The 16,796-nt window shown below is 38.5% G+C and overlaps 2 protein-coding genes across 2 annotated transcripts in view; both read right to left on the bottom strand.

Annotated features, from left to right (window-relative positions):
- The window catches only part of Aqr (aquarius intron-binding spliceosomal factor), a 93,771-nt gene extending 91,508 nt beyond the window's left edge, over positions 1–2,263 (bottom strand). Inside the window, exons 1-2 of the mRNA XM_008841163.3 lie at positions 2,027–2,263; positions 97–153 (exon numbers count right to left, since the gene is read on the bottom strand). Of these exons, the coding sequence (XP_008839385.1) occupies positions 97–153; positions 2,027–2,101 (132 nt within the window). The 5' untranslated portion in view covers positions 2,102–2,263. The remainder of the gene's footprint in view (positions 1–96; positions 154–2,026) is intronic.
- Positions 2,264–9,109: 6,846 nt separating this feature from the next.
- Positions 9,110–16,796, bottom strand: part of Znf770 (zinc finger protein 770) — a 10,368-nt gene continuing 2,681 nt past the window's right edge. Inside the window, exon 2 of the mRNA XM_008841164.3 lies at positions 9,110–15,139. Coding sequence (XP_008839386.1) covers positions 12,984–15,083 — 2,100 coding nt within the window. The 5' untranslated portion in view covers positions 15,084–15,139 and the 3' untranslated portion in view covers positions 9,110–12,983. The remainder of the gene's footprint in view (positions 15,140–16,796) is intronic.

Here is a 16,796-nt window from a genome sequence, read left to right on the forward strand (position 1 = left end):
ACATATATTACTGAAAGCTTTTGTTGAATTAATCCTTAAGAAGAGATACAAAGGGTATAACTGTTCACAAGTATGTTGGAAATCAAAATCACTTACTTTTATATCAAAAGGTGATTTTTTCTTGATGTGAGGAGCCCAGTATTTACATGCCAACTGCAAAATTAAACAGTATAAACAGTAAGTCACAGATTCATATCACTGTCTTCTGAAAGATGGATCACTTAGTGAAGAGGTAGAATTAGGACTGAAGAACCAGGCAACTTGTTAGCATCCTTGGCCCTAATCTGATTAACACCAGTAGTGTTTTACATGACATCTAGCCACCATGCCTTTCAAAACACTGAAACACTATCCTTCCTAAACCCCCAGTAAACAGTATGGCTCATTAAGAATGAAATATTTTACCACAGTGATAAGGAAATCCAGGGTTTAAGAGACTTAGTGAGCTGCCCATGATGAGTTAGTCAACAGCTGTGTAAGTATTAAAAAACAGAGTCAAAATTTTGACGAATGTGGGTATGTAACATAATAAATGATTACTATACACTCAGACACAAGTAAACAAAATGGTCAAGAAAATTGTAGTTTATAAACCATTTATAGAGAATATAGAGTTGATGTGTTATATTTTAGCAGGTTAAGCTTCAGTCAGAACTTTAAATACATATGTATAATCGCTCTAGACCTGGAGATGTATTAAATAACAGTCACAAAACAGGGGTTAAGGCTGGAGAGACAGCTCAGCGGTTAAGAGCACTTACTGCTTTTGCAGAGGACCTGAGTGCTTGAAATCACACCTGGTCCATTTTCCCTCTTAGTTCTTATATTCCAGCCAGCCTACCTTTCCTGACATTCAAACTTCAAGGCATCTGTACTTGATATTTCCTGGACTATTTCTAAATTCTTCCCCAAACTGTCCTCTTACTTGCATTTAGGTGCCCAGTGGCACCTTAGACAGCATTTTTTTCTAATTGTTTTTCATACACCCCAATCAGCCATTGTCACACACTGTTTCACTTTCTTCAAAGAACTTAACAGTACCTGTAACTACACTGCTGGTATTAGTTTGACTCTTCCTTCTCAAATGTGAGCTCTAAGACAACAGGAAACGAATACATTGCTCTTCCTGAAGAAATGCTGGCATGTGGGAAAAGGGAGCTTTGATGTGTTTTAAGATGTCAGGAAAAGCTTCTCTATAGTGGTGTGAAAGGAGGAGCATGAATAAAATGAGATTAAACTGGGGATTCCAAATTATGTCAAAAAAAAGATGACAGTTGCATGGCATATTCAAATAACTGTAACTTAGTATGGCAAAGGCCCGAAATAAGAACGGAAGAAGAAAGGAAACTTCAGGTAAAAGCACAGGAGAGGCCAGATCACACCACACTTTTGAAGGATTCCAGCGATTACTCTAAGGGCAATTAAACTGCTCATAGAGATTCTAGGAAAACAAATGATGTAATCAGGTTTACACCTGTGCATCCTGAAGCAACTTGACAAACGGCCTGCAGAACAAGAGGAAACCTAAGATGACAGGTTAAGCTGCCTTAGTCCAGCGCCTCCCTCGCCGCCCGCAAAAGCCTGGCTTAGGCACTAGAAGTGTAGTAACGCAGAACTGCAAATGTAAAAACGTGGGGGCTAAGTTTGCCCTGGGAAATCTGCGGAAACAAGTGAGGGAGGAAAAGCAGGCCCGCTTAACAATTTCTGCACTGAGCCACTTACACGCTTTAACCCTTTCCAAAGAACTAAAAAGGGTTCGAGATGCTGAAGGCACAGGACTGCCCTTTCCTAATAAAAGCCAACTGTCCCGGGTTCTAAATGAACGCTCTCAAACCATGCAGAATTACGCGCACAGATCTTGGAGCAGGTGTCTCGTCAGATTAATGTCACTCCGCTGAAAAACGGGCTTTGGTATCTGTCTTTTCTGTCCACGCTGGGCCGCCACATTGTACGCGACAGACACCCTAAGGAAACGCCGACCCCAGGCCTCCTTCCCCACCTAACACTGCGGACGGCCGCCGCTCACCTGGGTTACGAACTCCGCGTTGATCTGCGACACCGTGGGCGCCACGATTTTCTTGGGCTGCGCCGGGGCGGCCATCGCGGCCCCTCCTCCCGCTCGGAGCAGACCACAGCCGTGAGCCGCTCTCCCGAAGCTTCACGTAACGACGGCGCTCAGCCCAGGCGCGAGAACCACTCGGCCGGGACAGTCTGGGCCCTCAGCTCCACCGGAACCGGGACAGGGGCCCTGCGTTGCCCCGGAAGCAGAACTAGTAGGGCAGGAAGTCATTGCTAGCGTTAAGCCCGTGCTAGAGAGCCAGGAGTCTTTATCCGTTCCGGTGCCGCCCTCTAATGGAACGAAGAGAGAAAGCACCCAGCGCGCCGAATTGGGTAAAGGCGCCCCCTGGTGGCGTCCCCTGGGTGGAGGTTTATTGTGGTTAGTAGAGGTGAGTCAAAAGAATAGAAACTTGAGGGTGGGGAAGACGGCCCAGCGGTTACCAGCACTGACTGCTCTTGCAGAGGACCCGGGTTAGATTCTCAGTATCCACATAGCAGATATCAACCATCTGTAACTTCAGTTCCAGGAGATCCGGTACCCTTTTCTGACCTCCACGCGCATTGCACCACACGGGTACACTTACACACATGCAGACAATACACTCATACACATACAAAAAAAAATTAACAAAATGAAAAAAACTTTAAAAAAAAAAAAAGAATAGAGTTTCTTTCAACCCTTAGGAAAGCTGTAAACAGTTGTATGGAGTATTGACATACAATAAACTACACATATTTAGAATGTAAAATTCTATACATTTTGACAAAGTTATACGTCTAGGAAAGTCTCACCAAAACATACTATTAGAGACAGTATGCCCTTAAAAATTGCCATGTGCCCTATACAATCCATCTCTTCTCACTCTATTCACCCATTCTTGGACCACTGACCCTCTTTGTCACTATTCATTACTTTACTTTTCAGAGAATTTTATATAAACATTGCAATATGTGCCTTTCTTCTTTGTTCACCCAACAGTTATTTTGAGATGCGCCTGTGTTGCTGCACATCAGTCATTTGTTTCCTTTTAATACTTAGTAAATATTTCATAATACTATTACGTCCATTTTCAGACATACCACAGTTCATTAATCTATTGATAATTTCCTTTCCAGTAAGTACAGAAGAGCGAAACGGCTAGGTCATATGATCAAGTGCATGATTACCTTTTTAAGAAATTGCTGTCATGGGGCTGGAGAGATGGCTCAGCGGTTAAGAACGCTGGGTGTTCTTACGGAAGAACCGGGTTCAAATCCCAGGACCCACATGGCAGCTAACAACAGTCTGTAACCCCAGTTCCAGGGGATCCGACAGCCTCTTCTGACCTCCACGGGCATTGTATGACATGGGTGCACTTACCTATATGCAGGCAATACATGCATACACATAAAAATAATTTTAAAAAAATTGCTGCCTTTCAAAAGTAATTGATAATCACTAGCATATGAGACTTATGCTTTCTTCTCATTCTTACCAACATTTAATATGGTCATATTTTCAATTTTTAGCCATTTTAATAGGTATATGACATCTCATTGTGGATGGCTAAAATGTGCATTTCTCTAATGACTAATGATGTTGAACATCTTTTCATATGCTTGTTAATCATTTTTCTTATTTAGGGAAACATTTCTTCAGATTTTTTGCCCATTTTAATCACTTACTTTCTTATTCTCAGTTTTGTACACTCCTACTATTTTAGAAATCCCCACATGGATTAGTTATCTTTAGTAAGCACTCTCTAGATAAATACAGGCAGGAGACTGGCAACACCGTTGTCTCTTTTTGAATTTTAACATATATAATGGCCTGCTCAAAAATGCATAACTGTGAAAGAAGAAACAAAGTAACTGTAGGTCTGGGGATTAAATGCATAAATGTAGTCTTTTGTCCTTCTACAATCTATTGTTTCTTTGTATAGTTAAAGTTTGCATCATCACAATTTTAAATGCAGCAAAGTTTGAATATATAATTACTGACATCTTATTTACAAATGTAGTGTCCATAAAACAGTAAGACAAGATTTTCTAATCGTTTTAATGATGAATCTTGATAAGCTGCAATTCCTGTTTCTATACCTCACTATAGTTACAGAATAAAACCTCGGAAGCAGTTGATGCTGGAAAAACATGAGGAATGAGCAATGAGGCTTGAAGTGTTGAGTATTCAAACCTATGGGAAAGACTGTCTATTGCAGAAGACGATGTGGAACCATAGGTTGAAATTATTTTTGGAAGACATATTTTCAGAAGTATGTTAGGTAGGTTGGAGTAGGTAACAACCCAGGGGTGGGATTGTCAGGTACAGAATTGCTGCAAATCTTAGGTTGAAGTAGAACAATATAATGAAAGGAACATGTGTGGAAGACACTGGGGGGATAAATTCACTCTAAGTGTTGAAGAATAGAGGAAGTTTGAAAAGGAAAGATGATTCCATTACAAAGAGACAATTTAAAGTAGCAGGAAGAAATCCAGGTTGTAACTTTTTATTTTCCAATTTAGCTGTTCATTAAATTCATAGTTTATCTCGTGATTTGGGTGGCGAAGAGGGTAGTAGACCAACAAGCTCCAGATTGGGTGTGTTGCTTTCTAGAGATCTATGTGAATGGTTGTAATTTTCAGTATCCAGCAGGTCTATAACAAAATGTAGTATCATAACCTCTTCTTGCCTCCCTCTCTGTGGTGTTTACTGTACCAGCATTATAATTACATGAACAAATAAAAGACTGACTCTTAAATTTAGTTTTTAAGAGTGGACCTGAACTTGGAGGATAATCGAAGCCATTTGTCTCCTAGAACTGCGCTGATGGAACTGTCAGCTGAACTTTGTCCCCAGAACTATGTCTGGCCCCACCTATAATTTAACAAAAAATGGTTTCTCCAGCTTCAACTGGGGAAGAACAAGCTTGACTCTACTTTAATCTTAACAGACCATCCAGCTTTTTCAATCCTAGTTCTAGAATATCTCATTCATTCTAGGTAATACATCCTTCCCAACCTTACTGTATCTAAAAGAGATGGGGCACTTCCTTTTGGCACTTTGATATGTTAATTCTCAAGCATACCCACATTCATTCACTCACTCATTCATTCATTCATTCATTCACTATCTTTTTGGGTGGAGTATCAAATTGAGGTTGCCTAGGAAATGAGATCAGGTCCCAAGACCACAAGACACAAGACCACACTGTTTTGCTGAGTTAATTAAAAGTCATTAGTCCAGATTATGTCCAATAATAAAAGCCATTTCCACCTCTCTATCTTATTGACTCATTTGTCTGTGACATATAATTATTGTTCTAAAATATAATATGTCTTAAATATTTTTTCTTTACAAGTTTTCTATATTTTGTAAATAAAAAAAGCAAAGGACCTAAGGAGTCAAGAAACAAGGGCTTCAGAGACAAGGTTGTCGTGAATGTTAAAACACTTCAGTGAAATTTAAAAGGCCAAGAACTTCAAAAAGATCATGAATTGGGCAATTAGGAGACCATTGGTTATCATTACTAGTTGGGATATTTTGTTGTTGTAAGAAAAAATAAAACTGAATTAAAATTGGCTTAAAAAGACATAGATGGAGCTGGAGAGATGGCTCAGCAGTAAAGAACACTGAATGCTCTTACAAGGACCCAGGTGTGATTCCCAGCACTCACATGGCGACTAACAACCAAGACCAGGGGATCCAAAGCCCTCCCTTCTTCTGACCTCCTTGGGCATTTTGCTAGCTTTAGTCCCTAAATAGCCATTTCCTTGCCCACCTTTGTTTCTGACCTAACATCACCCTGTGAGTAACAGATAAAAACCTTTTGGAATGTAGTAACTTAGGAGGCCATCAGTTTCCACCAACCAAAAGATTATCATCAGATATCATCTGTGGCCTGTAGCTAAGAGTTCTCTTTTACTGTATCTGCCTACTTAATGTTTCCACCAATGTATTTGAAAAGTGTCTTGACTTATGTCTTGTCTTTGTCCTGTTACTATAAAAATTTCATAAAACTGTCACCACGTTGGAGCATGGAATTTGGGTAACCTGAATCTCATATTTGGCTCCAGAATAAACTACCTATCTCTTATCCCCTTTGAGGTGAGAGTTATACCTTTGCATCGACACAGGACACAGATGCACTTACATACATGTAGAAAATACACACATACATATAAAAATAAAAAATTTTAAGACAAGGCTATCTACAGGTATAAATAAAAGGTGCTACTGACAAGTTAGACTTGAAGTACTTAGTTGATCAGGTTCTGGTCCCAGTTCTCTTTAGTTCTTTTGGCTTGGACTCTTTTCACTGTATGAGCTGACTAGCATATGGTTATGGCACTTAAGTGGAGATGTTTCTGGGCATCACTTTTCCTTCTTCAATACTGAAATGAGTACAAAGATTCACTCTAATCATCGCCTTAGGTCAGCATTTATCCCTGAGCCAATTTGTCTGGTTCAAACCTGGGTTTCCTATCCCTGAGCAGTTTGAGGCAGGAGAGATAGGAATATTCTAACAGGTTTGGAAAGATCATACCTCACTGCTGAGTTGCAACCAGAATCAGTTTAGCCCAGATCACAGTGAAAAGCACAAAGCACATGTCATTACAACTCACAGTGACCACTGCCATAGCTATTGAGAGAGCAGCTACTAAGGGAGGGGTGGGGTGGGGGAATAGCAGGCAATAGAAGACTAAGATGTTAGTGAATGAAGAGGCAATGGAGGCAGTAGGTATAATATCAATTTCAACATTCTGACCATACAGTAAAATGTATGACGGTAACCAGAATAATGAAACATTTTTTGATTCTTCATAACTTTTTGTTTTGTGTGTGGGTATATGCCCAGGGGTAGGTGACATGCACACACATGCACATGTGGAAGCCAGAGATCAACATCAGGCACTTTCCTCTATCATTCTCCACCTTAGTTTTTGGAGAAAGCGTCCCATTGAATTTGGAGCTCGCTGTGAGTCCTCGGGATCCACCCATCTCCACCTGTCTCCATCTCCACCCCAACCCTCAACACTGGAGTTACAGGTACATGTCACCAAGGCCCAGCTTTTGTGGGGATGGTGGGGATTCACACTCAGGTGTTCCTTTTTGATCAGCAAATGCTTTTATCCACTAAGCCATCTTCCCAGTCCTCAAAAAATGTTCTTAAGCCACACACAGGGACAATATTGTTTTTCATTCCTTTCTTCAAATAAATCAAATCTCATCGGTTTCCATATGATCTCCATGTTCTTAATAGGAAGTACAATTCCATCTCTAGATGAAGGTAATTCCATCTCCCATCACTGGTTGGTTCATGAATGTACCTAAGAAGCAATTCTAGCAGATAAAGGTGAAGCTTCGCTAGATTCCGAGAAAGTTGTTCTTTGCTGTTGTCAGGATCCCTCACTCATCCTGCTTTTCTCCCTACCATGAAAGAAACTGAGATACTGATTACAAAGCATCCTAAAACCACACAGAAAATGGCCCATGACTGTGAAAGGCAGAGCAGGTAGAAAGAAGAAATGCATTCATGATTTGACAGCCCTAAAGTCATCTGTCAGTGCACTTCTATGTAATCCAATTAGGGTTTTTTATTGTTAAAGCAGTTTGAGTCAGTATCTGGTTACTTGCAGCCAAAAGCATCCTAACAGGGAACACATGGAGTTTTATTTTTTATGTAGAGGTTAAAGAATTAATGGAAAGGTAGATACTAGAAAAAAAAGAAGGGACAACTGAAGTTCCCGGAAGGGGGCAAGGCAAAAAGGTAGAGGAACATTCAGAGAAAGATGATAAAAGGTAAGAGGTAAAAATAGAAGCATTTGGGGCCAGAGTTGGCTCAGAGGTTAAGACCACTTGCTGCTCTTGCAGAGGACCCGGCTTCAGTTCCCAGCACCCACATGATGGTTAACAACTGTCCATAACTCCAGTTCCAAGGGGTCAGATGCCCTCTTATAGTCTCCATGGCCACGCACTGACACAGGTGTACTGCCATACATGCAGGTAAAACTATCATAATTTTTTTTAAAAGATAGAGGCATGGGCTGGAGAGATGGCTCAGCAGTTAAGAACACTGACTGTTCTTGCAGAAGACCCAGGTTCAAATCCCAGCACCCACATGGCAGCTAACAACCATCCCTAACTCCAGTCCCAGGGGATCTGACAGCCGCTTCTGACCTCCGTGGGCACTGCACGACACGGGTGCACTTTCCTACACGCAGGCAAATACACGCATATACATAAAAAAAAAAAAAAAAAAGGATAAGAGGCATTAAGCTGGGCGTGATGGTGCATGTCTTTAGTTCCAGCACTCAGGAGGCAGAAGCAGGCAGATCTCTGTGAGTTCAAGTCCAGACCGGTCTACATAGTGAGTTCCAGGCCAGCTGGGGCTACAGGGAGACCCTGTCTCAGAAAAGACCAAAAAAGAAAAAGAAAAAATGGCATTAGTGAAAGGAGTTTAGTGGATGTTGGCTTGGCTTTAATTTCAACATAAAAGGCAAACATCTTCTGAAAGTAAATGAAAGCATCTAAATGAGATTACAGACTTAGAAAGAATAGACCTCTTGATCTATTAAGATTAAATACCATTTCCTTTGAGGCTGCCTGCAGGCTCCCTCACAGGCTCCCACACCACCAACCCAAACTGCCTCCTATAAGCTGGGATCTTTGTATTGAGGTGGGCAGGGCAACAGCCTCCATCCTGCTCCACTTGTCCCTGAACGCGCTCTGTTCTATCCAAAGACTACCAAACTGTTTGCTGCTCAAGAAGCGGCTCAGACTACAAAAAGGGCCTTATGCCCCCATCGCCCTCCTGGCCCATTCTTCCACTTCCACCACTAGTTTCCAAGATGAATTCCACAGGTCATCTTTCTTTTTTCCATCCATATGCATACTCTTAGAGAATTTATATCACTATATATAAATACATAAATACATGAAGACATTTTTATCTTTGAAACAATTTTTTGACTTGTTTCAGGAATGTCTGTGCTGTTTCATACTTATGTTACATTTGTATTTTATAGATGCTTTCAGTAAAAATAAAAAATTCAGAGAATATTAAAGGTTTGTAATAATTTATTCACTAATTCCTTTCTTCATATCATCAATCTGCATTTGAATCCATTTTCCAGACACTTCTGTCTGAAACATAAAATGATGCATTCTATTTTGCTTTACAGAAGCAAAGAGTTCATCTCCATGTTTCTAAAACTCTCAAACAGCAGTAAATAGCTACCCTGTGTAAACACAAATTCTTGAGCCCAAATCTAATGAATGAGAAATCATCAGGGCTTCTAAGAAGCCCGATGCTCATCAAAGTTTGAAGACCACTAGCAACTACGAACCATGACAAGTCACTACTGGGGCCCAGTGTGAGGTTTAACGTTATGTTCTTGAAAGGATTGTGGGACATGGACGTGCTTCCTCTCTTCTCAACTGCCACAGGGCGAGCAGCTTGCTCCATCATATGCTTCTCATAGGGATAGAGACAAGCAGCCAACTGACCAGGAACTGAATGAAGCCTCCAAGACTATGAGCCATAGTAAACTGTCCTCTTTTAAAGGTGATTGTTTCAAGAACTATTTAAAAAATTGTAACAGAAAGCTAATTTAAGAGTTATGAACCAAAATTAGTGGAAGCAGAGACTGGAGTACCTGAGTGTACCAAAAAGGCTACCAGAGAAAATGCCTAAGCTGAGCTGTAAGAGCCAGCAGAGGCTTGCCAGTGCAGACGCAAGATACTACACGTCGCGCATCCCACTTGATACCATTGCACCACTTTTCTTTCCAACTACGTTTGTTTTTCTTGGTGCTAATAAAATTCCATTTAGTCCTAAAATCCTAAGCTCTTCTGAGAAATCACAAGATGGGGATTAACTGTTCTTTCCCTGCAGCTTCTAAAAAGCAGGCGCCATTCTGCATTATGAAACAATCCCTGCAAATACTTCTAACAGACTCTTGTAGGATATCTAGACTTCAAAGACCATTGATCTGTCCTAAAAGAACTTTAACTAATGGATTGTTTTAAATAATGTATATTGAAATCGATATTTTTCTGCAAGTCAAACCTTTCCTCCCGAAATTGGGAATGAATTAAAAAGGAATAAAACCTGAGTCAGCTGCTTCTTTGAACAGTGTCTAATTTAACGCTAGGTAGAAAAGTCAGAGGCAGAATAATAGTAATATATTGGAAAAAGCAGAAATTATAGTAACATATTGGAAAAGGCAATTCTAAATTTCTTTAGTACAAATCTGATGGCAGTCACAGAAAGGTAGATAAAAAAGTAAGTAGGTAGATCATATGCCATGCATGCAAGAGTAACATTTTTTTTCAAACAATAAGGAGCTATCACAAAATGTTAAAAATGAAGTACATGGGCTGGAGTGATGACTCAGCAGTTAAGACCACATACTTGCTCTCTAAGAGGACCTAAGCTCAGTTTCCAGCACCCACTTTGGGCTCACATCTGCCTGTAATGCCAACTCCAGGGTACCCTGGCACCCTCTTCTGGCCTCATGGGCACCTCTACTCACATGCACTAAACACTCATGCACATAATTAAAAATATAAACAAAAATTTAAAAATAAAGAACATATTCACCTAAATTCAGTGTAGAAAGGATTTGAAACTTGGTACCTTGTTCCAATATATGATTTTTCCTTTAAAAATAAAAAGTACAAACTGTGTAACTTGAAACTCTGAAACTTGTTTTTCAGGAATTTTATGTGTCATCTACTTTCCATCAACATAGATGTACATTAAAATGATAAATCCTGTTGCAGTATCAGACATGAAACAGTAATAGTACTAATGTGGTTAATCAAACTCCTTAGTAAATAATCATGCTACAGCCTGGACTCACCCAAACCAACAAAAGTTGTAGTTCTCTTTGAAGATATTTATAAAGTTTATTTTCTTTTCCAGAAACCAAAGTAATTGATTCAACAGTACCTACAGTTCTAACATGCTGAAAACCATCATTTAACATATTTATCTTTACATGGATTTATACTTTATTGTCACTCCTATAAAATTTCCATCAGAAGCTTGCAATGATAATAAAGGTAAATAAGTATTTTGTTACAGGTACTTCAAATAGCACTACAGTACATCTCTGACAAAATTTTTACATTATTCCAACTTTCAATATGAAACAGCTTAAAAAGGCATGGCCAAAAAAAAAAAAAAAAAGCATCTTATCACTCAGACAAATAGTCTCATAGTCGTCATACAAGCACAACATTCAGAACTCTCCCTGTTTAAGGTGGGAAAGGAGTATATCAATTATTTCCCTTCAAATAAAATTATATAAATAGCTTAAGGAAATGCCAAAATCCATAATTTCAGACATATTAAATAACTTGAGCTTTTATTCTTGGGAAACATGAACTGCTGATGTTTTGCTTTTATGCAACTGCTGCATCCTTGAAGAGTTCTGTGCAGAGCAGATCCTGTAAACCACATCTTGCTTATACTGGAGGAACAGCTCAACTCTCAAAGAAACAGGAAAAACTATGCCTTAAAACAGGTGGATCTACTCTACTTTAGCTGAATGTCTTACTTAAAAGGGGCACATCTGCACTCCATTTGGGTACTTTACTCACACTATCATTATTTTGTCTCTGCAATTAAACCCATGTTACTTAAAATTCACTTGGGAGTAAAAACAGATCAAAGTCTTTCCCTCCCAACCTCTCCCTCCATCATAAAATACAATTCTTAGAACATGATCAAAATTTATAATCATTATTCATTCACCCATATTCTCAATGGAAGGCTTTTTGCTGTGTGCTAAATACCCACCTGTTCTACTTTTTACCTTAGAACAGTTAACCTTTTTATTGCTAGAAAATGTTGTCAAAGATTTTTAAAAGTCTCACAAATGTGAATAACAATCTATGACTGAAACACTTCTCTCATAGTTTAGGGTTAGATGACAGTTTCCAAATCACAATTCTGTTTAGCAAAATGGTACCTCGAACTCTGTATGCACTTCATTCCTATATAGGGATGACGACCTTACTAACTGAAATATCAACAAAGATCAAAGTAACACTACATTACTGTAAACCTAGAGGGGGCAAAACCAAAAATGCTATTGTCATTTAATGAAATTTAGAATAGGCTTAGTTAAGTCATACAACCACCCAGAGAGGCTTTCAAACAAAATTTTAGTTAAATCCTATGAAAATATTCTTATCCATGACCACTGCTGCCAATCATTAACTACTAAATAGGTGAATTGCATTTATTCCCCTAAAAAGATAAATGGAATATCAGTAAGATTATGGCACTTGGAAAATATTTGGGTTAAATGTAAATAGGTGTAACTTGCCCTTTTCCCTACTTTTAGAGGAAGATGATAGCAGCCTGGAGATGGGGTTGGGGGGTAAGTAAAATTACCAGTCTAAAGAAACAGCTTTGAAAAAGTGAGAGTTCTGTAATTTCCCCACATACTTTCATATCTATTATCTTTATATCTTTTAGTTTACCAGAAAAATGTTTTGCAATAAAACTTGAACCACAGGGGGATAAAATGTGCTTTCATGTAAAATAAGATACAGGGCTGTTTGCTTCAGCTGAATGGCAATTTTTGCCTCATTTGGGGGAGGGGTAGATGGAATGAGATAGAATATCTCAACAAGCAATTCAAAGAATGAGGTCAAAGCATGTGAACATGATAGTTTGTAAGTTTTAGTATAACCAATGTATGTTTATATTAGACGCCTGCATCATGGCATCAAACCATGTTCTTTTCCCCACAGTAACTTGGCTACCCTAAAGCACTGTAATTTTTTTTTTATGTGTCTCATTTCTTCCTATGCAAGACCAGCAACTGCCTTCAAAACCACTCTACCTAATATAAGCCTTTGCCAAAAATGTTTTAAGGGGAATTAGATCACCAGAGATCATAATTGTGTTAGTGGTTTTGTGCTATATAACTCAGTCTACGACAACCACTTTCTCTTGTGGTCGTTCCTTAAAGTGAGTAAGCTGATGTCTCTTCCAGTGAGGAGCCTGTCTGAATGTTTTGCCACAGACAGAGCATTCAAATGGTTTCTGCCCTGCATGAATTAGATAGTGTCTTTCTAGTTTGGATGGAGATCGGAAATTTTTACAACAAACACTACATTGGTAAAGGAGCCCATCATTTCTTTCAGGTCGCCCTAAGTAACTGTAACAGTGATGACTCTGCTCTGATTCCAAAAGTGCATTAGAGAGGTAAGTTGGCCTGTTCCTACAGTGGGTACCAAGAATGAAATCTTCTGATTCTGCGTTAACTTCCATTTCTGGTATCTGATCAGACTCTGAACCCTCATATTTCTGGAAAGCAAGTGCTTGACACTGTTGGGAAGCATTATAGCTAACATTATCACTTGGATGAATGAAAAGTTTGTTCACGTTTCCAAACTCTACTTGCCAAAAAGAACTATAGGGAATCTTTTCAATATGAGTTAGTTTATGTCTTTTTAAGTGAGCTGACTGTCTAAAAGATTTTCCACAAACATTACAACCAAAAGGCCTCTGTCCAGTATGAATTAAATAATGTCTTTGTAGCTTGGAGACTGAAGGAAATACTTTCTCACATTTATCACAGGGGCACATTTTATGTCCAGTGTGCATGTTTTCACTTGAATCTGCAAAACCATATTGAAGCATGTCACACTTATTCAAGAATTCCTCATCTGATGAACCATAGATTGACAAGTCTTTATTATTTCCAGAACCATCCATAGTCAGTATACTTTCCGTTGTAAGGATATCTTGCAAAGTTTTGCCCACATTTTGGCTCTGGAATTGCTTCTGCCAAGAAAACGGCAAAGACACTGCTTTCTTCTTTTTGATGCCAACTGTCTTATACGATCCATGTTTGCCAAGCGAACCCACACATGTTCTCTGAGTTCGTTCAGTGTTCTGCTCACTAGCAATACCATCACAATTTTTCAAGTAGTTGCTTTTAAATGTTTTCTCTGATTGAAAGTTGTCTAATTTTTTACCCCCAGCACGTTTAAGTTTAGCCAAGATCTTCTTAACAGTGGTCTTATAGTTATAGCTTCTTTTGAGTCTGCTTGGAATCCTGCCACTTCTGGCAGGAAGACACTTGTGTCCATTGAGAATCTGCTCTGATTCAAAACATTCTTCACACTCTGAACACTGAAATGGGACAATATAAATAGAGTGGACATCAAGTGGATTATTCTTCTCTGATTCACTTATCTCACCAATTTCAAAACCATCCTGCTTTGCATTTAATTTATTAGGCAGGGGGCATGATTCTGGACTCTTTACCTTTAATGAAAGATTCTGAAAAGTCTTATTCCTCATATGGATTTGTTTATGCTTCAGAAGTTTGCTCTGAATCTTAAATCCTTTTTGACAAAAACAACATTGAAAGGGTCTTTCTTCTGAATGTGTGAGTTGGTGGATTTTTAAATGAGTTGACTGTCGGAAAGATTTACTGCATAGGACACATTTAAAAGGCCTCTGCCCCGTATGAATAAGTGCATGCCTATCAAGCTTTGATTGTGACGGAAACATCTTGCCACAGATTGTACACGCATGAATATTCTTTCTTCTCTTTGCAGTGCCGTACGTGGGATCTGACTTAGAGCATGGGTGCAATGCCCATCTCTCCTCTGTAGTAAAAGTATTATACACCCCATACACAGGCTTTTCCTGCTTTGTCTCAAGCAATCTTCTGATCTGCTTAACGTCATTCTGATAGGTTTCATTGTGAAGCTGTTGGTGCTTCACAAATGTCTTCAGATTTTTAAAATGACGTTGGCAAATGCTGCATTTAAAAGGCAGATTGTGAGTTAACTGATGCCTCTCCAGATGAACTAGTTGTCTAAAGTTTTTATGACACACATCACATTCAAATGGCTTTTGACCAGTATGAATGAGATAATGCCTAGCTAATTTTGATGGTGTTTCAAAGTGCTTGAAGCAAATATTGCAAATATATGGCCTATTTCTAGGTAGTTTGTTGGCTACTACACACTGCTGAATCTTCAGCATTTTTAAATTGTTTTCAGCCATCATATTCTCCGGTGAAATACTCTGCTGAGCTCCATGGTGTCCTTAAGCTCCAAAGGTGTCTAAAAATTAAAAAACAAAACAAAACAACAAAACGAAAAACAAGAGTATTAAAATTCATAGAAAGCAAATAGCTTAAATGTTCCTTTGGCTGAAGACATTGAGAGTAAGGGAAAATCTGGACTTTTCTTGTGTTTTTAAGTAAACTAACAACCATCTTAGATGAGTTGTTTAAAATCATAAAATTAATTTTAAAAAGAGTTGTTAAAAGAAATATCTAAAAATCTACATAATTTTAAACTTTTTCTACCTGAGAAGCTTTATTAAAAAGGGACTGAACTAAATTTCTTAACAGTAAACAAATTTTTAATTCCCGCCTTCCTACTTTATTTTTAGTCGATACTGAGTTGCTTTATCATTGAAAAAATATGGATTGAGTGTGAAGTACATTTATTTCTTTAATGTTACCAATTGAGAGGTAGAGGCAGGAGAATGAATTAAGAGACCAATGTGCACTACATAGCAACTTTCAGTCAGCCTCACCTAATGAGACCTTGTCCTAATAAACGTATTTTTAAATCGACTCAAAAGGTAAAGCGTAGAAGACTTAAAAACTAGTAAAAGGTATTTGCATTCAATTATAACACATATGTAGACATGCACTGATGACAGAACTGTTTCACTTAACCAAAGGTAGATGTTTTTATCACATTAAAACTATTTAGTCTTAATTATTACTTCCTTAGATCAACATGGACAACGAAGAGAAAATTCCCCAGAAGACCCTGGCTGTCACTTTATATTTGTGAAGTAGGAAAATGGGAATCCAAAATTCCTCATCTTTAAAACAGGAGAAATATCCCCTGAATCCTGCCACACCACGTTTCTATGCAAATCAATGGAGTTAAGGTTTGTGCTCAACATGAAACAAATTTAAATTTTGATTATTATCTCCTTAATATCTTTAGAGTATTTAAGATAAACACACTAAATTTAATTAATTTTTCCTTTCTATTTTGTTGTATACTTCCTTACCAAAACAAGTACAGAAAAATGAGGTTGACAAATTGCATACATACTTATGAATAAAGTATGGATGCACTTGCACTGAGGGAACTCTGGGAACGCTAACTTGACTTGATAGGGCTTAACATAAATGACAGAATGCATGAAATCCAGTGGGAGGGTTATGGGAGGGTGTCTATGGGGAAGGGAGTATAAAGATGATTAAGATGTGTGTGAAATACACAAAAATAAAAAAACATACAAAAAATTAGAATACTGAACGTGGTTCATATGTTGGGCAATATAAATGGATCACTTTGGTCTTAAGAATTAGGGATAAAATGTGTTTCTTTCAGGCTTCTGTGAGACACATACAAAATCTTAACACTTTAACAGTTCTCACACATACTATCTTCCAGAGAAGCAAATTTTCTTCTCTTTTTTCTACTCCATTAGCCTTAACTAGGTCAGCAATTAAAATAAAGCAAAGGTACACTAGCCTTTTCATTCTAGCATAAATCAGAGTTAAACTCTAAAAGAAACTCGGTTCTTTTGTCAGCTGACTTGGCAAACAATCAACCTATACATTATTCATCATGTCTTCTATAAGGCACCTTAAACACAAAATCAAATATACTCATTGTGGTTTTCTTGAGCAATCTGAATGAGACACACACACACACACACACACACACACACACACACACACACACA

Source organism: Nannospalax galili, unplaced genomic scaffold, assembly GCF_000622305.1.
Source record: "Nannospalax galili isolate Female #2095 unplaced genomic scaffold, S.galili_v1.0 scaffold999, whole genome shotgun sequence".
In the NCBI taxonomy this organism is placed as follows: domain Eukaryota; kingdom Metazoa; phylum Chordata; class Mammalia; order Rodentia; family Spalacidae; genus Nannospalax; species Nannospalax galili.